This window comes from Pieris brassicae, chromosome 8 (assembly GCF_905147105.1).
Source record: "Pieris brassicae chromosome 8, ilPieBrab1.1, whole genome shotgun sequence".
Taxonomy (NCBI): domain Eukaryota; kingdom Metazoa; phylum Arthropoda; class Insecta; order Lepidoptera; family Pieridae; genus Pieris; species Pieris brassicae.
This window is the reverse complement of record NC_059672.1, coordinates 12230970-12255156: the sequence shown is the minus strand read 5'-3', so window position 1 is coordinate 12255156 and position 24187 is coordinate 12230970. Positions and strand designations below refer to the sequence as shown.

Below are 24187 nucleotides of genomic sequence, written 5' to 3'. Positions count from 1 at the left end.
CACTTTGTATATCTGTGTCTTACAAATTTGTAATGTCACAACGAAGTATGAAGGAGATCATATCAATATATTTACCCGATATTGGGTAAACGATTCACCTAAAACGGCCATTAATTAATTATAAAATAATAACGGTTCCGACCAATTCGACTCTACTTAAAAATTTCACATAACAAGTAATTTGTTCTATTGTTGGTATACATAATGGTATTTTGCATAAATTCGGGTACTTTATTATCCAAAGTAAATGTAGTTGACGATTATTTTTACAAAATAATGCAGAGGCTCCAAATATTGATAAGATTTTTTAACGGTTTTGTTTACTAATTAGGTAATAATTAAATTATTATCCTTCAAATACTGTATCTATTTTACGGCATAGTACAGTAAAATATTTTTTTTAAATTTTGTAAGATTGTGGATTATTATCATAACACAATTATTGGAAAGTGTGAAAGAGAATTTATGGTAACACTACCTTTGTCTTCCGAGTTGCGATTTGTGAACATCAATTTTTTTCTGTCGCCATTATTTTTCAAATATTGCACGCTAGTACAACATATTGTTTTTTATTAAACCTAGTATTTGTAGTTACATTTTTGAAACCCTCAATGTAAGTATTACAATAAGATTATACATGGTTTTCGGATAATTGAGAGATAGTTATGTCAGAACTGCACGTGTATTAGAAGCCGGGTCTTTCGAACTTTTATCAGTTTTTCAAGTTATTATTAATTAATTATGTCTACCAGCGATTATTTCAGTGACATTGTTTGATATCTTTTCAACAAGTTAAAGCTCCGTTTAATTAATATTATTATTATCTTATTTTATAACTAATCTTTATATCTTCGACTTTCTATTTAAGTTTTGTTATACATCATTTACTTGTATAATAAATATAATTCGAACAGTGATATGAGTACACTCTAAATCATATTTACTTATTGGAATTATTTCCATTACAGATAATGGATGATGAATGGGATGATTCTTGTGATATGGTGAGTAATTATAACTTGAAATATGCTTAAACTTACAAATATTAGGTATGCTATCAGTATGAGGGGTACCTTCACCTTTGCACAAAGTTTTATTATTTTATGCAAAACCATTGTTACATTAATATTTTAATATAATTTCGTTTCAAATTTATGTTATTTTAATAGTGTAGAAAGATTGTGATATTAATGTTGATAAATAAACTAACTACCATATGATTTCAAAAATGTATGTACTATTACTAAAATAGCACTTGTGCTCCACTCCATATCTTGATATGGATTCCAATTTTAAGATTTAAATGTTTCAAGATTTGTTATTAAAACCAATGAATACTAGAATCCTACCACAAGTTTCAAAATATTTTTTTGCCTGTATCGCCTCAAATTATTGAAACTATGAAAAGTAACATATTCACACTTGAAATACAATAGGAAAAACATAAGTTATTATTCAGATTTTTGACCTGACTTGATTACATGACCATATTAAATGTAAGTTACTGGTAAATATTTTATTAAGACTATGTTCATCTATAATATCAAATCATACCTACAGATTATTCAGACTTTGTGATGATGCATTACTACCAATGAGTTATCGGTAAATAAGATGTTTTTGCTTTAGGTGGTAGCTCCAGTTGTACCAGCATATGACCACTACAATGATGTGGATGAAGGCCATAGTGTGTCGGCCATGGGCAGGGGCTTCACAACTTTTATAGATGAACAAGACGGAGGATGTGAGTCTTATTTCATCTTAAAAAGTAAATCAATTTTCCACATGTATGTCTTTTAACTAACTTTTTTGTACAGCACTTACTTTCTTTGGCAGGATTTTATATATATAAAGTAAACATTAATAATAATAATCAAAGGTACTACTCTAAAGTAAACATTTTAATTTCGTTTCACTAGATTTTACCAAAGACAGTAATGGCTTTGGTGATCGGCGTGGACGCGGCGGGCGGGGAGGACGCGGGGGGCGTGGCGGACGAGGCGGGAACAGAGATCGAGGCGACTATGAAAATGGCGACGGTAATTATTTTAATTTTCTACTTAATTGCCATAATATAATACTCTATGACCTGTAATAAAAATCATAAATGCATTGTGAGTTTAGACATACACAACTGACGTCTAAAATGTATTTCCTTCACGCCTCACAATGACATTTTAAAATTTTGTACTTTAACCTAAAACAAAAACGAATGTTTTTTGTTTTACCATTGGTTGGTTTATATATAAAAAAGTAATATTTGTAATATCTGAGTTATTAAACTTTAAGCTTTTTATGAGAGCTAGAAGCTCTCATAAAAAAGTCCTAGTAAATTTGTTTTTTCTTATAATTGTTAAGGGATATCATTAATTAAAAACAAATATTAATATTAAAAATTCCAAAGACAAAAAACTATATGTTTGAGATTTATTTACTCACATGTAAACACTTATAGAAGTCAGCCCTGCACTTGAATCATTGTTTAGGGTTTGTATTTCGACGCTAGAGTTTTTCAACTCAACCATTAAAGAAATACAAACTATACAGGGTCATGTTTAAGGACGTGTTTTTAAAAGTTATTTTTTAAGTGATCCGTGAGAAAATTCAGATAAGGGTTATATGTTAAGTGTGTGATAACTTTCAAACTTATTGATAAATATTTTATTTATCGCTCTTGAAGTAAGTGGGAGGCCCCTTTGACGTATTAGAATTATCACAATGTGACTATTTGTGTAAAATACGAAACCGTATGAAATCGGCCCTTACAGTCTATAATGTTCAATGCTTTAAAGTCGTTTTTTTCAATAAGTAATTATTATATAAATTAAAACAATTAATCTCACAGCTAAAGATTTGGCGCGAAGTTGAATTTTCGCTTTTATCATATTTGTATCGCTTATAAATGATTATATGTATTCCTTGTCTAACAAAGGCTAACAGAGTTCAAGGGGCTTCTGAGTGCTGATATGTTTTATCGTCTTATGCACATGGCAAATGTACTCAACTTTCACTATTTATTGCCACATTTCGTTTTGGTGGTTTTCGATACTTTAACTTATAATATTCATTCAGCAGGCAATTACAACAGTGATAGAGAAGACAGAGGGGAGAGAGGTGAAAGAGGTCGTGGGCGTGGCAGGGGCAGAGGTGGAAATCGCGGCGGTGGACGGATGGGCGGAGGTGATTCTCCAACTGAAGGTGATGGAGAAGTCAAGAAGCCTGAGCCTGTAACCTACATACCACCAGACCCCACAGAGAATGTAGACGAAATGTTCGGCAGTTCGATTAGTTCAGGAATAAATTTTGACAAATTCGATCATATTGTTGTAAAGGTATGTTAAATTTTTGAAAAACTTAACATTTTGACGGTTCCATAATATGATTTGATTGATGATTTTTTATGCAATAACATATTTCCCATATTCTATTTAAAAAAAAGCACTAATTTAATTTATAAACTAAAATATAGTTAATATACATTATGTAGCTTTTGATTATCAATAAATTATATATTTGTTCTGATAAAAAGTCTTAGTATCAATTATTTTAATTTAATATATTTTTTTTCAGGTTACCGGCGAGAATCCGCCCCAAGCAATCGATAGCTTCGAAAGAGCTAACCTTAGGAAATTTGTTGTGGACAATGTATTAAAATCTGGCTATAAAAAGCCCACGCCGATACAGAAACACGCCATACCAATCATCATGAATGGCCGGGACTTGATGGGATGCGCACAAACGGGATCAGGAAAAACAGTAAGTAACATCTGTAATGTAATATTTTGTTTGTGTCTTTGTTTTACGCGACTACATTTTCAATAAAACTGTTTAAAATAAACACGTGTTATTATATTTTCATTGTTAACAGATAATTTTATTTTATAGTATTTTTAATAAAACGCGAGTTAAGTTCGGTTTCGGTTGTTGCATGGATATGTTCAGATGTATGTTAAATAAAACACTTTGTTTGGAACTGGATAACAACTGGCTTTAATTGATTAAAATATGAGCTTTTTACTAAGATAACATTAAGGGTAGGGTTGCGACGCTGGATTGAACGCTGGAAAAAACTAACTTATCATGATTTCATTCGTTTATTTAACTTTTGACAGTTCGAGTACTAGTGAAAATAGTTATACCCTATAGTTTTACTGATTCGATTCTTTTTGAAATCGATTTTATCGATTTATTTTTGGGCTCTTTTATTTATTATGTATGATGTGGATTCTATATTAATAATTTCGTCCAGGGGTACGGTAGACTCGATTGAAACCTTATATGAATAACAAAGCATAAAAAAATATTGGTTTTGAGTCGACAACATATATCCGCAAAATTCGAATTATGGAGAATTTCGTTAAATTCCCTGACCTGTGGCACTGACAAGACAAACACAAACAAACCGCTGTCGCCATCTTTGGTAAACATAAGTGAATCATAGAAAACATAATACCTACTCACCGTCAGTCTTTGACGTTTCGCAAAAATATTTATTTTGGATATTGATTGATATTGAAACTTATTTAATTATTTTTTTCTCACAAAAAAGTTATTTTTAAAATTTAATAGTAATTCAAGTAAATTAAATAAACTAATATTGATATTGAGATTGGCCGATTACGATAACAACCATAGAAAAAAGAATACTTACCATAATCATAAAAGTTGAAGTTTTAGTTCAAATCTTGCTTGCTACATGCAGTTTCGCACGCCGATTTGTTGTCATCGCAACAAGACGCCCGTGTTAATCACTGCATTTTTCGTTCGCTTATAGTATTTATATTCCTTAGTATTGATTTACTTGTGAATTCCTAAGTTTGGTTGAGTTGAGCTTTTCATTCCTCCCTTCATTACTGTAAAAATGCCAAAAGGAAAGGTGCTTAAAGGAGTTTGAGAGAGTTTGTGTTGCGACTCCGTGGTTACTTTGAAAAGGAGAGTCGTAATGGCGGACCTCTTTTACCAGTGACTCAAGTTCGAGACCGCGTTGCAGCAGCATTGGGTATTATTGCTCCAACAGTGGCAAAAATAAGAAAAGAAGCCTTCGGCAGCAGTGGCTTGGAACAGAACAAGCCGTCTACACCTAAGAAAAAACGTCAGCCTTTTAAAGTGACAGCAGTTGACAGTTTTGACGCTGATGCTATTCGTCGTCATATTTACGACTATTACCACAGAAAAGAGATTACAACTTTGAAAAAACTAGTACAGTCTTTACGAAACAGTGGTTTGTTCCGTGGTCAAAAATCTTCTTTGGCAAAGCTATTGAAAAAGATTGGATTCTTATACAAACAATGTGACAAAAGAAAAATTTTAATGGAACGCAATGATATTGCTTTGAATCGATGCGGCTTTTTAAGAAAAGCGAAAAAAATTGAAGACTGGTCGAATGTTGTTTTTACTGATGAAACTTGGCTCAATGCGAATCATACGGTGACAAAAACTTGGACTGACGACACTGCTGGCTCCACTTCCGCAGTGCCAATAGGAAAAGGCGAACGACTCATTATTTGCCATGCAGGAACCGTAAAAGGATTTGTGCCAGATGCTCTTTTAGCTTTCAAATCCCAGAAAACAGAAGACTACCACGAGGAGATGAATTCAGAAGTGTACCAAAAGTGGTTCAGAGAAATGCTTACATCACTCGAAGAGCCATCAATAATATTTATTGACAATGCACCTTATCACTCTCGTCAAATTAATAAAATGACAACGCAGGCTAACAGAAAACACGAAATAATAAACTGGCTCCGTGACAATGGCGAAGAGGTGGACGAGTCACTACTAAAAGTAGAGTTACTAAAAATATTAAAAAGAAAGAAGCAGCCAAAACGATACGTAATAGACGAAATGGCTGCAGAGCATGGGCATACCGTTGTCAGAATTCCCCCATATCACTGCCAATGTAATGCAGTAGAACTCATCTGGGCACAAGTTAAAGGACATGCTGCGAGGAACAACACAAGTCCCCCTTTCACCGCAACAAAAATGCTGGATTTTTTAATAAAAGCGTGCGAAAGTGTGACGCCTGAAAACTGGGCGAGTGTAGTGGAGAAAACAAAAAATCTGATAATGTCGGATTGGGATCGAGATGTTGCATTTGACAATATAACTTTTTTTTTTTTTTTTATAAAATAGGGGGCAAACGGGCAGGAGGCTCACCTGATGTTAAGTGATACCGCCGCCCATGGACACTCTCAATGCCAGAGGGCTCGCGAGTGCGTTGCCGGCCTTTTAAGAATTTGTACGCTCTTTTCTTGAAGGACCCTAAGTCGAATTGGTTCGGAAATACTTCAGTGGGCAGCTGGTTCCACATAGCGGTGGTGCGCGGCAAAAATTGCCTTGAGAAACGCTCAGTCGTGGAACGTCGGACGTCGAGGTGATACGGGTGGAATTTTGTATTTTGCCTCGACGTCCGATGCTGAAACTCAGCTGCAGGTATTAATCCGAACAACTCCTCTGAACACTCTCCATGGTAAATGCGGTAGAAGATGCAGAGTGACCCCACATCTCTACGCAACGCCAAAGGATCGAGCCGCTCGGAGAGGGATTGGTCATCGACGATTCGAACCGCTCTTCGTTGGATACGGTCAAGTGGAAGGAGCTGGTACTGGGGAGCCCCCGCCCAGAGGTGAGAACAGTATTCCATGTGGGGCCGTATTTGCGCTTTATAGAGTTGCAAGCGGTGGCCCGGAGTGAAGTACCGTCTCGCCTTGCTGAGCACACCAAGCTTTTTGGAGGCTAATTTAGCCTTTCCCTCCAAATGACCGCGAAACTGAACGTCGTTCGATATGTCAACGCCAAGTATTCCGATGCTGGCTGTGGCTTCAAGAAGGGTGTTTTCGAAAAGAGGAGTAGCGAAAAAGGGTATTTTTTTCGCGGAAAACGCGCAAACTTGTGTCTTCTTGGGGTTAAATTGGACTAGGTTTAGTCTACCCCAGTCCGAGACTCCACGTAAAAGAGTTTCGACTTCAGACACAAGTTTGTTCCGGTACTCATCGACAACTGCCCGAGAAATACCTGCCCGGCCAGTGTAAAGAGTATCCCCAGTGCTGTCGTCCGCATAGCAATGAATGTTGCTAAGTTGCAACATGTCATTGATATGCAGAAGAAACAGGGTCGGGGACAGAACACAGCTTTGTGGGACCCCAGCATTCACGGGTTTAAGGTCGGAACATGCTCCGTCGACGACGACCTTGATGCTCCGATCGGCTAGAAAGCTGGAGATCCAGTCGCATAATTTCTCAGGAAGCCCGTAGGCTGGTAGCTTCGAGAGCAGTGCTTTGTGCCACACCCGATCGAAGGCTTTCGCTATGTCCAAACTAACCGCTAGTGCCTCCCCCTTGGACTCAATTGCCTCTGCCCATCTATGAGTAAGGTATACTAGAAGGTCACCAGCTGAACGACCACGACGAAAGCCGTACTGATAATCGCTAATCAGCTGGTGGCCCTCTAGATAACTCAAGAGCTGGCCATTAATAATGGATTCCATTATTTTGGAGAACAAGGAGGTTATTGCGATTGGGCGATAGTTGGATGGATCAGTGCGATCGCCTTTTTTAGGGATCGGATGTATCGAAGCGGTCTTCCAGCACTTCGGGACAGTGCCGAGCGAGTACAGGTACCGGAAAAGGCGCGTCAGGACCGGAGCCAACTCAGGAGCACATGTACGCAGCACAATTGGAGGGATACCATCCGGCCCGCTCGACTTATGAATGTCCAAGGAAGATAGTGCTCTGCGAACAGCACGTTGCTGGAATGTGATTTCCGGCATTGAGTTATCACACCGCGAAATCGCCGGTGGACATCTCCCCCGGTCATCCAAAGTCGAGTTGGACGCAAAGAGACAGCCCAAGAGGTCGGCCTTCTCCTTCGCAGTGTGGGCGAGCGAGTCATCCTCTCTGTGCAGCGGTGGTATCGATGGCTGACAAAAATTCCCTTGTACAGCTTTGGCGAGAGACCAGAAGGCTCGGGTCCCAGAAGGGAGTTGGGCCAATCTCTCGCCAAATCTGGCGATGTGCTCTGACTTTGCCTTAGCGATTTCCCGTTTGAAGGACCTGGAGGCTGAGTTATATGCTTTTTTATGTTCGCTGGTATTGGCATCACGAGATATCGCCGCCTCCGCCCATGCATTAAAGCATTCTCGCTTTCGACGCGATGCCGCCTTGCAAGAACGCTTAAACCAGGGCTGTGACCTGCCACCGATCGGCACCGCAGAGAATGGAATAAAAAGTTCCATGCCCTGCAGAACCACTTCGGCGACAGAGGCAGCGACGGAATCTGGAGCTTCCGACAAAAAGCACATAGGCCCCCAAGGGTAGGACGCAAAGAAAGACCGCATCCCATCCCAATCTGCTGACCGATAGTGCCAAATACGACGACAACCCGAAAAACAGGGCCGAGGAGGGCGCGTAGTAGGCACAGTACTCCGGACCACACAATGATCCGATGAACCCAATGGCGGGTCAACAGAGACTTGATAGGTCTCCGGATGTGAGGTCAGCAGAAGGTCCAACAAAGAGGGTTTATGACCATCCACATCTGGTATTCGCGTAATCGCAGGGACCATTTGTGACAGGTCGTAAGCTAAAGCAAAGTCGTGAAAGGATCTTCCCGCGTGATCGGTGGTTTCCGAACTGAGCCAATCGGCATGGTGAGCGTTAAAATCGCCAAGTATCACGATTTCAGCGGTAGGAACCCCTTCGAGCAGGGAATCTGTAGCCATTTGGATGTGCTCAATGAGTCGCTCAGTTTCGGTATTTCCGCTATGGGACCTATACAGGCATGCGTAGAATCGCGGATGGTCATCGCAGTCTACGCGCAGCCAGAGGCTAGATAGGTCCCTTCCTTCAAGCGACCCGAGGCGACGAGAACAGATATCCTCTCTGACGTACACGCAAACTCCCGCCCGCGGCACAAATGAATGTTCCAATTTGTACCCCGGGTAGGAGAGGTAGGAAGTATCAGCCGGGAAGGATATTTGAGTCTCAGTAAGGAAGAATAAGGCCGGCTTCGCAGTTTCGAGGTGAAAGTGAAGCGCGTTAAGATTAGAGTTGAGCCCCCTAACATTGGTAAAGTCCACTGAGAGCGTGGAAGGGGATGCCTTCGGTAAATTCTTCCGTTTGCCCCGAGATCGAAACTTATAGTTTTTTGAGCAGTTTTTGCCCACCCCAGAATACGAAGGGCAGCCCGTGCATCCACCACCGAATACTGATTGTTCCGATGATGGACGCTCAGAGGGGGATTCTCCACAGCGGAAACGTGTGGTACCCCCCTGGGGTAATCTCTGTTTAAACTGCATCTTCATATTCTGGGGGAGGGGGGAATTGATGGGCTCCGGGAGTCTCACTCACCGCACGAAACGCGAGTACAATAAGATGAACCTATTGCATCACTTCACGCCGGTTTTCTGTGAGACAGTGGTACTGCCCCGGTCGTGCCTGCCCGATTGGCTGAAGCCCGAAAGCAACAGCATGGCACTCCCACTAGGAAGTGCCATGCTGTTGCTTTCTACGCAACTATACGGGAATTAGTCATTAATGTCACTGAGAACTCGAGCGATGATGATTCGAGTTCAGATGGAGAAGAATCAGACGATGTTTAAAAAATAAATTGTGAGCACAGTACCTATTTTAGTTGTTTTAATTATTTCAGTTTTGTAGTATTATATTACCCTTAAAATTCATGTGGATGTGTTCATTAGTTCATGTTTTATTTACCCTCAAATGATTGAGAATGAAGTCAAAGGCACCCTGTAGTATAAAGGCTTCAACTGAACCAACTTCTGTAAGTTTAAACCATTATTTTAGATTTATAAACAGCGAAAAACTTTGATTCCATCACTAGGTACGATTTTTATAGTCTATGGCCATTCCTTACGAATGGCACATCACTAAGTGGGCGGTGACCGTCTATGAAGTACGGTATTCTCTGTAGTACATTCTACAGAATATTATTGTGAAACTTCATGTGCGTGACCTGTCAAAAGTTAAATAAACTACTGGAATCATTATAACATATTGAAAAGTTCGTAAATCTAAGCGACACTTATGTTATTGGACATTATCGGAAACGATTGTATTAAATTACAATTTATGAGTGTTGTAAAAAGTAAAGGGCTCATATTGGCTTCAAGTGTGCGATGATTGTTTACATTTTGTTTACGCTTAATTACTACTACCACTTACTTAACTAATGTTAGGTTACATATCTCGCGGAATAAAAATTATATACTTTATTTTTAATTTAATTTCATAAATAAAAATTATTTTTTTCTCTCAAATGATATATGTTTTACGCAAATTAGTAAGCATTATGTAACAAAGGTTATGGGATAAAAATACCTATCACAGGACTATTATTGATAATGGAAAAAGTAACTCATATGGTATGTCTTTCAGGCGGCGTTTCTCGTCCCCATCATCAACACATTGCTACAAGACAGTCGGGAACTAATTGTAGGAGAACATGGTTGCGCTCAGCCACAGGTTTGTTATTATTTCTTTTTTATACAATGATTAAGTAACATTAGAAAAATAAAATTATTTACTACTCGTTATGTGGATATAACTCGTGCTTGAGTAAAAAAATATATAACTATAAATAATAAAACATTTTTCGTTTAATTTCATGAAATTACACACACTAGTCATTTGTATAAATATGTTATAAGCATTTAGGGAACAAATTAAAAAGCTATTGAATATTTTGACCTTATCCCTATTGAGTCACATGTGTGCACAGAAGTAAAAATATGACTTTTATGTAATTTTGCAGGTGATCATAGTTTCGCCCACACGAGAGTTGACCTTACAAATATTTAACGAGGCGAGAAAGTTTGCGTTCGGGACCGTACTGAAAGTGGCTACTGCGTACGGCGGCACCGCTGTACGCCATCAGAGCGACCAAATCTCGGTAAGTATTTTAAAATTAATTAATTTAAGAATATGTTTGTTATTAATAATTAACTTATTAACTCTTACTTTAATAATTAGGAAATAAGAGATTCAAAGTTGAAACTTGAAATCATCTTATTGAACTTTAGTCAATCACATTGTGATTTTTTTCTGTGTTATTGCATATCAAAAATTATTTACATTATGATTCGTCAGTCAATGCCAAAACAGTAATTTTTACCATTTGGGTACTTTTGTAAACTACTTCATATTGTTGTTATAGTCAGTATCTAACAGCTTAAACTCATTATAAATATGTACTATCTACTACAATATCGATATCATTTACTTCACAAATGCAAGTGAAACAAACAATATTCCGGCTTTCTTTTAAATACGCTCGAGTAACAGACAAATGGAGTAAAATTGTAACACTATGGCAACCAAGAGTCCATGAAAGAAACAGGTTGCCTACCTCCTACCTTTAAAGGTGCGCCGATGAAATAATTGAAATAGCTGGAAAGACTAGGACCTGGAAAAATTTAGGCCAATGGGGGAGGCTTTTGCCTGTAGGCATATAGAATCGGTTATCATAGATTAAGACAAACAATATCTATAATTTATATATTTTGTATTTCTGATATAAGGCTATAAATAAATAAATTGGTGGTACAAAGGGTTTTCTAAAAGTATAACCTTGAAAAATTTTACCTTGCAGAGAGGTTGTCATATTCTGGTAGCCACTCCGGGACGATTACACGATTTTGTAGACCGAAATCGCATCTCGTTCGAGAGTATACGCTTCATTGTGCTGGATGAGGCCGACCGAATGCTTGACATGGGTTTTATACCTTCTATCGAGAAAATGATGCAGCATCCCACTATGGTGCAAGGCGTAAGTGATTCATTATCAATTATTATGTGTAAAAACATGGAAATTTGTATACCAAATCTAATATGAATGCAAGTAATTAAGCATATTTATTTATTCTGAACAATTATGTTTCTTCTAAAACTGTTACTACATTAATCGTAATATTTACTTTTTTTATTCTTGTATTATGTGTATATTTTGTTTTTCTGATAAGGTTTCTTGACTAAATGTAAAAAGAAATATTTCCAAATTGTTACATTTGTAACCTTATATACCATTTAATTGGTTTCTATAAGATTTTGGCCGCCTTTGAAAAACAATACGTACTTATTATTATTAAGATATTATCAAATGTATTAAAAATAGTGATATCTTTTTCAGACTGACCGTCAAACTCTGATGTTTTCGGCAACGTTCCCTGAAGATATCCAGCATTTGGCCGGCCGTTTCCTCAACAACTATCTATTCGTGGCGGTCGGTATTGTGGGCGGGGCCAGCTCGGATGTCGAACAAATCTTCTATGAGGTCTCCAAATATGAGAAAAAGACTAAATTGCAAGAACTTGTTTCAGACAATGGTATGAAAACAAAATTGTGTTATATCATTTTTATTCTGCATATGTATATAAATTTGTATGTATATAACATAATGCGTATTGTACGATGCTCAACACTGATTCTATAAGTTAATTAAGAAGTATAAAATCCATTACTAATATTACTATATTATTAAGTACACGTAACGCCTTTGACACCGTGGCATTTTCATACTTAAATATTTTTGTTTGTTCCTTGAGTAGTTTCAGAGGTTATCTTAGTATATATACAGCCATACTTATAACTGTTTATGTTAGGATTTTAGAATCATAAGTTCTCCATCTTAATTATATTATTTTCTCATCTTGGTATAAGTCAATTATTTCTTAGAATGTAGAAACCGTGTTGTAGTTTTAACCGGCCATCGATAGATATTCAGCACTCTAATTTAAAAAAAAAACATTTTTTTTTTCAGTTAACAAACGCGTGTTAGTATTCGTGGAGACCAAACGTAACGCAGACTTCATAGCTTCGTTGTTATCTGAGCAGCAGATGCTAACTACTTCTATTCATGGAGACCGTCTTCAACGCGAAAGAGAAGAAGCTCTTCATAACTTCAAGAGTGGGCGGCACGTCATACTTGTTGCTACTGCTGTCGCGGCTAGGGGACTAGGTATGCTCTAATAATATTTCCAAGGAACCATATTTCTAAAATGTCTAATTTATTTATTTCAAGTATCAAGCTTCAATTATTTAAATACTATAATTTACCAATGTTTTTCTTTGTAAATTAAAAATATAGTTAAAATAGCAATGACATTTAAAAAGACCCACTGTACAAATGAATAACCCTGCGGCGGCACTTACCTATTCTGATTAACATATTTAAATAAATTATTTTTCTTTTTTCAGATATAAAGAACGTTGATATAGTTGTTAACTATGACCTGCCTAAGAGTATTGACGAGTATGTTCACCGTATCGGCCGAACTGGACGAGTTGGAAATCGAGGGAAGGCTGTCTCCTTCTATGACTCTGAACAGGTATTACTTATTCATTTTATCTCAATAAACACCAAGATTACCTTAAACATAAAAACAATTTAAATAAGATACTTCATAGGTTTAAGAAACATTTTATATTTAAGTTGTATACATTAACATTGTTTTACAGGACTCGGCTCTGGCTGCTGATTTAGCCAAAATTCTTCGTCAGGCGGACCAAATGGTGCCAGATTTCCTTCAAGGACGCGGCACTGGCACATACAGGAGTAACAAGTATGGTGGCAGTGATATCAGAGTAAGTGTTTATTTTGTTATTTTGGATCATTTAGAAATAATTGTAAACATATTTGTAATACTTATCTTACTTTCCTTTGCCAACGACAGAGGACAGTTGATCGGGAGGAGGTACATATGAATAACTACAAAATCCTTTAGTTTAAACTTATTTTAATTTTACCGGTTGTGTCATATAATTTGCAGCATGATTAGTATTTTTTACATTTCACTATTAACTTAATTCCCATAATAAATTAGGGGCTTATATAATAATCAAAATATCAAATTTAATTATAATATCTATATATACATACAGCAAAAAAGACAGTCATCACCCTTTATAAGTATATATATACCTATAAGGAACTAAAAAAAATGAAATTTTACACTTTATTATAATTAGAATGAAAGAACAAAGACAATTGTTTCGTAAATGATAAATAAAGTCTAAAATTAACATTTAATTATCTTACATATCTTTATTCGTAAGTTATACAAATGTAATCATAAATTTACATTGTGTTATCTGCATAATAAATAGTTAACATTATTTATATTTTCAGAACTTCAACAATGCTGTTTCAACTGAACCTGGCCAGGAGCCAGAAGAAGAATGGTAATTAGTGATTGTGTCATTGGTGCTTGAGTACACCGATTAACGTAAAAAAACTGGTGTCTCTTGTTAGCCCAGTGAAATTTTCAAGTGTTCTTTTTTTCGTAAAACTGAAATAACATTACAGTAGTATTTAGCAATTTTGAATTCTCAGTGTTTTCATCCAAGATCAACTGGTCACTAAAATAAGTGCATTAAGCGGAACTTTCTATTAAAGACTGCAACAAATTGTGACAAGTATTGTTAGTTTAAGCTATTGTTAAGTTCACCAACCTAATGGTGTAATTCTTTTGAACCTTTTTGTTGTACTTATAATTTCTTTACAATATTTAAGTTTTTCTTACTACATTACAGTAACTTTATGTGATGTTATGTTGCTCATTTGATGTTTATACACGAGCTTGATGCTCAAAATTTAGAGTTTGAAAGATTTAATACTCAAAGACCACTCATAGTTAGTTATATAAAAGTAATGGCAGTTGTGTACATAAATAATTTTGTTATTTTTATTGAAAAAAATATATTTATCCAAATTGTTATAATTCGGAGCTGTTTACATATGAGTGGCCTTTAGTAACCCTAGTGAGTTATTGTTAATTTTTTTTTTCAAATAGATGTTTATGAAAAACTAAGTGAAACTTCTTATGTTATTACTTTCATTACATTTACGTGAATCTCAGGGAATGCCTGTTAATTCTAACATTTGTACAAATGTAACAAATCATAGGTTTACATTAGACTGTGATGATTATTTTAAGTAGAATAGTCGAGCACCGAAGGTGTATTTTGACAAATACTACCAAAAACAGGGTTAACTTCCCCATGGCTATTCAACCCGAGTAAAGTCATAATTCCCATAGAAAGATAGGTACAAAGATTCTGTACATTAAGATATACAGTAAGTGTAAGTAATTGTTCTAAAACTTTTCTGATTGGAACTTAATAAAAGTACAAATAATAGATTGTTTTATTTCTAAATACATATACAAGCCTAAAACTATTAATGTCTTTATTTACTTCACAGTTTCTGATTATAAAGACACATTTTGTACTAACATGAACACTCATCATATTGTTAATTGATATATACACATAATTGCATTTATCCTTATCCTACCTATCCTAATTATGCGAAGTACTTTATTTGTTGTTCATTTATCAAAACCGTTATGATGTCATCTTCAGCATTTAATCTGAAACAAAAATGTATCGTTTTGAAAAAAAAAACATGTTGCGTTCAAAAAATGCGTATCAACTGGACAAGTAAGAAACTGTTCGAAAAGAGAACCGGCATACCAGTTTTCGAACTAATATGTCTTATTTTCTACGCATCTTTTTATTATTTATTAATTAAACAATTTCTTCATACTAATTATCAACATAATAAGAAAGGACTTTCGGCACAGATACTAGAATAATATTAGCTCCTGGATAATTTTAAAACTTGTATTTATTATTTATTTATTTTTAACTAAAGGTAGGAAGCCAACTAGGCTACAACGCACCCGCGACTAAATAGTCGCCGATGCGTCGCTAGATTTTGTAGTTTATGTATCATACCAGAATTAATACGTTGATAATTCGCTCCCGATCCTCTCCAGTAATAGTATTGTACGAATCTGAAATATTAAGAAATAACTATTTAAAGCAAGATCCAATATTGTTTTAAATTTCTGCAAGAATACAAATACACGTTTACGAGATTAAAACACGTGTATTTATAACAATTTTTATTCTTTAATGAAAAGTTAATAAAGGCTCCATAGACTGAAACATGCACTGAAAAAAATAATTGTAAAATTCTAGTAGCAACACGTTAACTGTTAACAAATTAAATCTGTTCTTTTTAATACGAGACATATCGTTGGTAAATTTGTTACTACAGAAATACTTATTGCTAAATTGATTCCTAAACAGTTCATGATTAATGGAATGTACGATATCTAACTTAAACCCTACATCTTTCAAAAACTTACCCCAACATTACGACACAGACCAACGAAAATATACTGCTTAGTATATAAATGGCGCCGGGCAGTGTTGCCAGAGTCGCTGCATATAAAGAGTTATAGATCAATGGCGCTAAAAGTGGTGCGAAACCTTCAAATCCACACACCAGTGCGAATATTTTTGCTACATCTTCTGATGGCAGGATTTTACTTATGTAAGAACGTGTTAATGCGCTTGACAGTCCTTTAAATAAGGATATTAGAGCACCTAAAACATAAAATAGGTATCAATAATTATATTAAATTTAGATCAATTAAATTGTGTTCTGCATTACTGCTATTAAATTAAAAAAAAACTAAACGTTCTGCTAAAATGTGGTAGACGACGGTACACATGTACGTACGTCTACTGTATTCCCATAAAAAAGACTATTTAAGTCAAAAAAAATTAACAATATAATATATTAATAATGAATACACACCCAAATACATATACCACCACGATATAGCACAAATCTTTAAGACATATTCCGCTATAGTGCTAAGAATCGCAAATATAGCGAAGGAAATATCTCCTATTCCTAAAATTTTCTGAACAACCATTATCCCGAAGAATCCTCCGACGAAAGATAACGACGTACTTAGAGCTGAGTATTTAGTAAAGTCTTGTAATGACCAATGCAATTGGGTTCTTGTAAATAAATATTCTAAAGAGCTTGTACCATACAACACGATTATTAGGAGGAATTTCGTTATTGAAATTAAAATAATTTGCGTTCTCTTGTGATCAGGACGACGTTTAAAGCATTCTCTAAACATGTCCTTAACTAATAGCAGGTCAAACACTCTCCACGATCCGCCCTGAAATATGAAACAGATATTCAATATGGTATGGTATATAACTGCCCTAATGTTTGAAGAACAGTTATCTCCGTTCTATACTAATATTATACAGAGGAAATAATTGTTTGTTGTATGTTTGTAGGGAAAAACTTCAAAAACTACTGGAACCATTTAAACCATTCCTTGTCTATATTATTATACATAGATAAGAGAACTATAACTAAATAGATAACACCAACAAATGGTATATTTAATTCTAAAATATTTAAAATATAGGTTTAATGGTGTTTGAGTTTGATAAGGCCGTTTGAAAGCTGGTCAGGCTGCTAGTTGGTTATATACTAATGTTAACAATACCTGTAAGGCACCATTTAAGGACTCCTTTATATAGATGTTAGTAAATGCGTATGAGAATACGTTCAAAGTAGACGTCAAAAGTAGAAGGTACACGTTTCCAATAGATAGTATCAAATAAGAACTTAAAAGGGAACCAATCACGCTGCCCGATGATGCAGTCGCGTCCACCATTGTCATTCTAAAATAAAAGTTATTAGTTTGTTAATAGCCCATTATTGCCCTAACTCGGAGAATTTCGTTTAAAATACATATAATTACTGAAAGATGTCGAAATGAGTTCGCAGCAACATCGCTGGGACCCTTTCGAAATAAATATGTAATTACAAAATTGTGAGAATACGCAATTTAAATTTAATTTCGGTGTCACCTTAAAGATGTGTTCTCCCTGGTACTGGTATCACTGACGTAACAATACGCACCCGTGAAAAGAACCACATAACCACCGGTCAAAGAAAATGGTATTACTGTCGCAATATACCACCAAGGACCGAGGTTATCCATCAAGCCAAATATAACAAGTAGCATACTCGTTATTGCTGAACCTAAAAATATAAAAGTATTTATTCACTATCAAATAAAATTATTTTAATTTGTAAATTCAGCGCTGCGGCCTGGCTTAAATACCTACAATGAACACTTTTTGTAATCTGTTACCATGAAGGAAATTATGGCTTAAAACCATAAATCTACGACATCGGTAGATTTATGTTTTTTTTCACAGAGTCTGATCGCCTACTTTGACGAATAATTAATAGACAGGTATATACCACTATTACTGTATCGCAGAGTAACTGATGTACTCATTTAATTGACCATAAAGTAATTATGTAGAAAAAGGGTTTTTTTTGAGCATCGCGAACCTATAAAGAGAGATATCTAAGCCAGACAATTTAAGAAATTCAAGGTCGACTAGATCGAGTGGAATTGGTGTATTTTTACTTTTAATAATACGAAATAGACTTTTTTTTTAATATTTTGATAAATAACTCACAAAAAAGTGTTTCATTCAACCGTGACATATTGTAACCCAAGGTTCAAACTTGGTCCATTTGTGGTATCTTGAAAATGGGTTATTAAAAATCGATTTTGACAGAATCCGAACAGTAAAATAAATATTATGCATTTTGAGTACATAATATTTACAAAAATATAAGTGAGAAACTTACAAAAATTCAGGCCGACTCTATAGAATTCTATAGTGTTTGAAGTCGATTGAAATGCCTACATGTTAAAAACTAATAAGAATAAATTAATAATAAATTTGTTGTACGGTTTTTATTTAATAATTTTTTGTTTTAATTATTATAGTTATAATAATTAAAACAAAAAGGTAGGTTAAGATTATAGAATTGTAAATACTATATATAAGAATAATAAAAATAATTATGGCGTGAGTTATGTAACCTAAGATTAGTTAAGTTACTTATATACCCGATATATTTAAGTTTTCAAGAGGCGTAAACCAAATGTTAGCAATTATCGGACACGGTTTTCACGGAGACTCAGCAAAAACGTATGTTACTCGGAAAAGCTTCTAAAGACGAAACACACCACTGTACCATTTTCCATTTCAACTTCACTGATGATTGACGAACATGACTCTAAGACTCTAACACTCATAAATTTTTGGCAAAAAATTTAGATCAAATAAGAAACAAGGCAGCTGTTCTACATACTAAAATCTTGTTTTTAGTATGTACCTTTTCTTTGGATAAGAAAAAGCCAGTAACGCTACAACTATTTTAGGTTTGGACCTCAGATATCTGTATCTCATGATCTCATGATCATTTTTCAATCTAATAGGCAAGTAGCTTCTTGGGATTGACACACGCCTTCAACTTTATGGGTCTAGGGCAAGCCACTTTCCTCACGATGTTATCCTTCACCGTAAGAGCGACTATTAAATGCGCAAATAGACAGAAAGTGCATTGGTGCATAGTCGGAGATCAAACCGACGACCTCTAGGATGAGAGACGCACGCTGAAGCCAATAACACTACTCTAGAAATAAATATATTCAGACCTAATAGTGACCAGACCATAAGAGGCTTCCTGCCATACGTGTCCGACCACGCACCAAGGAAGAACGAGAGGAAGGCCGGTACAACGGCTTCCAACACCATTTTAACAGTTGATACAAATGTGGCATATCTTTGAACATCGGCCTCTAAATGATTGGTCTCATTATTTTTTACCGGTGAAAGAAATGGCCGGCATTCCTCTTCCGGAAAATTCAGCGCGTGGACGCACGATCGATATAAAATTACATTTCCTAATGCAGCACCTGAAAGAATAACGAGTTCAGTAAGTAAGTATAAATACAATATAGAATGACAACGAATACTCAGGTATATTAAGGTATAAACTAAACAATTGTATGGATTAATTAATAAGGCTTTAATAATAAGAAAGGAATTTGTGTAACTTTAGCCATTTGTCTTCAGCGGCTGTTTATCTGCAGTTCTTTATTTATTTAAGATAAAAGAATGTAATATATTTTATACAAATTCGTTGTGTTTTACAATTCTAACTTATTGCTTTGAAATATGTATAATCATTTCAAATTTGAATTAAAAAATACGGTTTTACAACCATTTTTATAACGCCCGTATCCTGTACCTGCCCGTACCTGAGAGAACATATTTATAAGCATTCAAATAAAGGTTTTTTCAATGACAAAACTGATTATGTTTTTGTTGCTTATAAGTTTTGTTTTAACACGCAAGTGCGCGCGCACACATGACCATAAAACGCACACTAGCAAACATAGAACAATAACAAAAGGCAACAGATGTGTCCTGAAACAAAGAGTAAACTAAACAAAGAATCTTACCGCTTAATGATACTGCGACCATATTCAAAAACAGTGGCAACTCTATAGTGTTACTTACTGCTCTCTTCGGCAAATTCACATTCACATCTAATGCTCCATATTCACTTGACATTTTTGTTTTTTCGTACTACAAATTACAAGTAACATGAATCACATACAAACATCGCCGAAACCTAACACATTGTAAATCACTTATATAAATAAAATTGAATTGCGGACAGTGTTATATTGTTACAGTCTAATCTATACAGATGCGGCCTGTGAGTAATTTAACAATCATTGGTCGAGTATGATTGTATTAAAATACAAGTAGGTTGGCAGTTATTATCGCAGAGAATATTATCCGTTAGATGGGGCTATAGATTACGTGATAATTTCGTGACGAATTCATTTTTAAATCCGTCAATGATTCATTAATGGCGCTGTACTAGGAACTGTGTAGCAGGCTCATGCGGGTTATTTGCGATCGTACTCTGCAAAATTAAAAAAAACGCCTCAGGTTGCGATAATAAAACGTGTTCAAAGACGCAACGAATGATTGAGTAGCTTTATTGTAGGTCTTCGCACAACGCTGTTAATCAAAATCAAACAACGCAATTCACGATATCGGTTTTTAAGTGCAACCTAAACCATTGCACATTAATTTGTATGTTAAAGCTAATCAAATTGTGAAGATCGAATAGTACCATAACATTTGCAATGTGCAACGTTAATTTTAAGGTTTTTTCCTGCCACAAGTACATGCACGAACATCCTGCTACCACGTAAAATGTGAAGTTACGCCGTCATTATCATTATTGAGGCCTTGACCTTGTCGGGGATATCCAGCCGCTTTCATTTCATGCATTTTGTTTTAACCTTATTTTCTACCATTACAGCAATTTACACTTTACAACTCGGTGAAAAAGAATAATAATAATTTAACCTTTTCATAAGAAATAATGGTTTACTGCAACTGGCAAATTCTTACATTTTAAACTGAATATGTCAGTCTTTACCGCAATATGATTAAGTGCTATGCACGCGTAATTACGAGTAGTGCATCTCTGACAAATGCGCACTCGGGGTACAGTCCAATTATACTTTAAGTACTCATTTGTATCATTACATCACAGCATAAAAACTATTTCACAGAAAGAGACGAAATAGTAGAAAAAAGTGCAATAAGACTATATCGTTTTTATGATATGCCTTTTAGTACGTTTATTTAAATTTAATAATGTTCATTCATTATATTCAACCAACATGTCTAGTTTAAGTAACAATTATTGTAACGATTTTAAATTACAATTTATACTTTGCTAACACATAGTTTGTGACATATGGCGGGTACGAATCAAACACTGATTTTTCAACATCGGTGTTAATCGTAAATACCAAACATCCAATACAAAACAATTAATTATACCCGCATCATAAATGACAATAATTATGTACTCTTTTGGCAGGTTTAATGCGTTGGTTCGTCCGATAAAAAAGGATAAACACTTAAACATAATAAAAGGACTGTTCACGATATATTTTTGTTTTTATATCCTCCGACGGAAGTTATAAATTTTAAACTGATACGGATTCGTATATTTTAAAAAACAATATCGACCATTAAGTGGAGATAACTTTATTAATTGAATAAAAATTCCGAAATCCAAAATGTAATAACAAACAATATTTAAACATACCTTTTTAACGATTATTATTATTATTACGAATATAATACACTACCGGTTAAACAAGAAAAACATTTTAAACGATTTATGTATTACTTAGAAAAATACGTTCGTTCGAGATTACGTACAGATAACAATAAAACTGACTTGGAATTTGCATTTACCTTGGTGAACTAAGATGTATTAAGATAGGTCATTAGTTAGGTAAAGAGGTTTAGAAAAGAAAAACCTTCCGGATCTTAACGTAACGCTTAGAACAGATTTATTTAAGCCGTTTAAACTAAGCCTTTCTACATCTTCCGGGCTAGCATTTCTTTCAAAAACAAGTTTCATTTTTTGATATTATGAAACGTATCTCTATCTTTACTGGTAGGTAGGGAATGCAATCACGTGCTATTTTTCGAGACCAATCCCGAAACTTAAGATGACGATATCTCGTACGATTAACAAGGATAACGAGATTGCAACCGCAGCGTCTGTATCTTTGAAAATCAAAGGCGACCAAATGTTCCATTTGCCTAAAAAATATTCGTATACGTTCATATACGTTCATAAGTGTACATCGTGTTACCTATATGAATAAATTATTTTTGACTTTGACTTCATAAGAAGTTATTCGGTGATATCCACACGATTCAATCATAAATTAATTAAGCATAAAGACAAACAGGTTTTTTTCTAGATTTATAATATTCTTAGAATTATGACCAAGTCTTTTATTTGCTATTTGGTATTACCAAACAGATGGATGAATTAAAAAAACACAATCAATATGATGGATGAATTAAAAAAACCACAATCAGTCGTATTAAACTAGAATGCAAATATGTATCTAAATATAATTAAAAGCAATATAATTATTTATTATGTCATATTCTATTTTAGTATCTCAAAACTAATCTAAAAGTCCCCTGACATATAATATAGCCTTTAACACCTTGAAATCATTATTCCGTAGAGTTCTGTAACCAATGGGAAGTGCTAGTTTTCCTTAGTTATCCCTTGGTAGATGTTTTAAATAAGTTTGGGTATTGTTTTACAGTCATAACTGTTAAAGTATAGGGAACCACTTCACGATATTAAACGTTCGTTCTTGTCGAATCTGTCCTAAATGTGTCCCGTGCCGTGCTACGTAATTATACAAGTTCGTGATTTTATTTCGATTAAAACTGATTTCATTATTCTGACATTAAAAAGGGTTCGAAATATCAAGGCCGGTTAGGTAGCGCGGGTCTTTAATTAGCCATTAGGTTTGAGATTCTCTCAAACATTAGGTATAAACTAAATGAATGATACATATTAAGTTTACCTAATATACATTATCAGAACTTTCTAAAACGTTGGTTGGCCACATAAAGATTACAGTACTAATATCCTTACTAAAAATGTGTAAAAAATGTTACGTGATGTGTTTTGTTGAAAATTAATGGTTTAATGGCAAATCACGAAAAAATAAATAGCTTTTTCAAAGTACACGAGAAGTTTATATATTATATTGATAATCAGCCTTCTGTGCCTGGTACATGTCGATGTCACAGACCTTCCAGTTCCCACAGGATGATTGAAGATCACGAGCAAGTGTTATGCACACGGAAAAAGCGAACGGTGCTCAGCCGGCATTTTAATGTACGATCATATAAACCCTTCCTCGCTTCCTTCTTAACCAGTTATGAGAGATCATTTTACAATTTACAATTCTACCCAGAAGATGCCTGTTCTACCACCGCTTAAATGAACCCATATCATACTGAGTAGGGAAGATGGAAGTGGTCAAGGTGTTCCACTCCTTTGCTGTTTCTACAAGGAATGACCAACGAAATCGTGCAGTGCGGCACATGGAGCTGTCGACAACGAAGGGGTGAAACCCCGTGCTTCTAGATAAGCGATTGAAAGGGGATGAAGGAGTGCAATCTATGGTAGACTGAAAGACAGGCAACTGAACAGTGATGGTTAAGAATCAAGAGCTAATAAAAAACGAGTGAATCGTGGTCTATAATTCCCTCTCAATAGCATCCAAGGCACCGGTGACGGGTGACATATGGCAGAACCGGCCCGAAGATGACTGTAGTACTCGACACATTTGCCAACTTACCAAATTTTGCCTGCCACCTGGGCCTAAGAGTTAAAAAAAACTCCCAAAGTTGAGATCACCCAACAAGGTAACGCCAAGCAACTCATGATAGTCAGCAATTTTTAAAGAAGCACCCCGGATGGTTGAACTAAATCCAAAAGCACCCTTTTTGCAACACATTACAGGGCAGACCTGGGTTTTATTTGTGTTAAATTGGACTAGTTTCGCATCGCCCCAATCAGAAACCTTCTTTAAGGTCCAATTTAGACGTTCCAC

The 24187-nt window shown here is 35.3% G+C and overlaps 2 protein-coding genes across 5 annotated transcripts; one reads left to right on the top strand and one right to left on the bottom strand.

The window, feature by feature from the left end:
* Positions 1-485: 485 nt before the first annotated feature.
* LOC123712938 (ATP-dependent RNA helicase vasa) lies at positions 486-15150 on the top strand. 4 transcript variants are annotated; one of them, XM_045666341.1, is made up of 14 exons: positions 486-613; positions 969-1004; positions 1630-1744; positions 1920-2039; positions 3076-3332; positions 3571-3756; positions 10395-10481; positions 10771-10908; positions 11608-11784; positions 12145-12340; positions 12775-12972; positions 13212-13342; positions 13473-13598; positions 14143-15150. In XM_045666341.1, the coding sequence occupies exons 2-14, from the start codon at positions 972-974 to the stop codon at positions 14197-14199; spliced, it is 1821 nt and encodes a 606-aa protein (XP_045522297.1). In that variant the 5' UTR covers positions 486-613; positions 969-971; the 3' UTR covers positions 14200-15150. The 4 variants fall into 4 exon arrangements, with proteins under 4 accessions (XP_045522297.1, XP_045522295.1, XP_045522294.1 ...); XM_045666339.1 differs by having other exon boundaries at positions 3073-3332; XM_045666338.1 differs by having other exon boundaries at positions 1630-1768.
* Positions 15151-15315: 165 nt separating this feature from the next.
* LOC123712937 (proton-coupled folate transporter-like) lies at positions 15316-20638 on the bottom strand. Its single transcript, XM_045666336.1, has 8 exons — positions 20174-20638; positions 19364-19624; positions 17709-17883; positions 17342-17519; positions 16624-17002; positions 16169-16409; positions 15753-15811; positions 15316-15385 (listed from the first exon to the last, which is right to left on the bottom strand). The coding sequence occupies exons 1-8, from the start codon at positions 20283-20285 to the stop codon at positions 15381-15383; spliced, it is 1410 nt and encodes a 469-aa protein (XP_045522292.1). The 5' UTR covers positions 20286-20638; the 3' UTR covers positions 15316-15380.
* Positions 20639-24187: the final 3549 nt, after the last annotated feature.

Excerpts from the sequence above, each read along its gene's own strand:
- LOC123712938 (XM_045666337.1), top strand. The coding sequence starts at position 972 with ATGGATGATGAATGGGATGATTCTTGTGATATG. Across the intron at positions 1,005-1,629 it reads GGGATGATTCTTGTGATATG|GTGGTAGCTCCAGTTGTACC; the intron begins GTGAGTAATTAT and ends TTTTTGCTTTAG. Across the intron at positions 12,341-12,774 it reads AGAACTTGTTTCAGACAATG|TTAACAAACGCGTGTTAGTA; the intron begins GTATGAAAACAA and ends TTTTTTTTTCAG.
- LOC123712937 (XM_045666336.1), bottom strand. The coding sequence starts at position 20,285 with ATGTCAAGTGAATATGGAGCATTAGATGTGAATGTGAATTTGCCGAAG. Across the intron at positions 17,520-17,708 it reads AGGGAGAACACATCTTTAAG|AATGACAATGGTGGACGCGA; the intron begins GTGACACCGAAA and ends CTTTTATTTTAG. Across the intron at positions 15,812-16,168 it reads GTCTGTGTCGTAATGTTGGG|ATTCGTACAATACTATTACT; the intron begins GTAAGTTTTTGA and ends TTAATATTTCAG.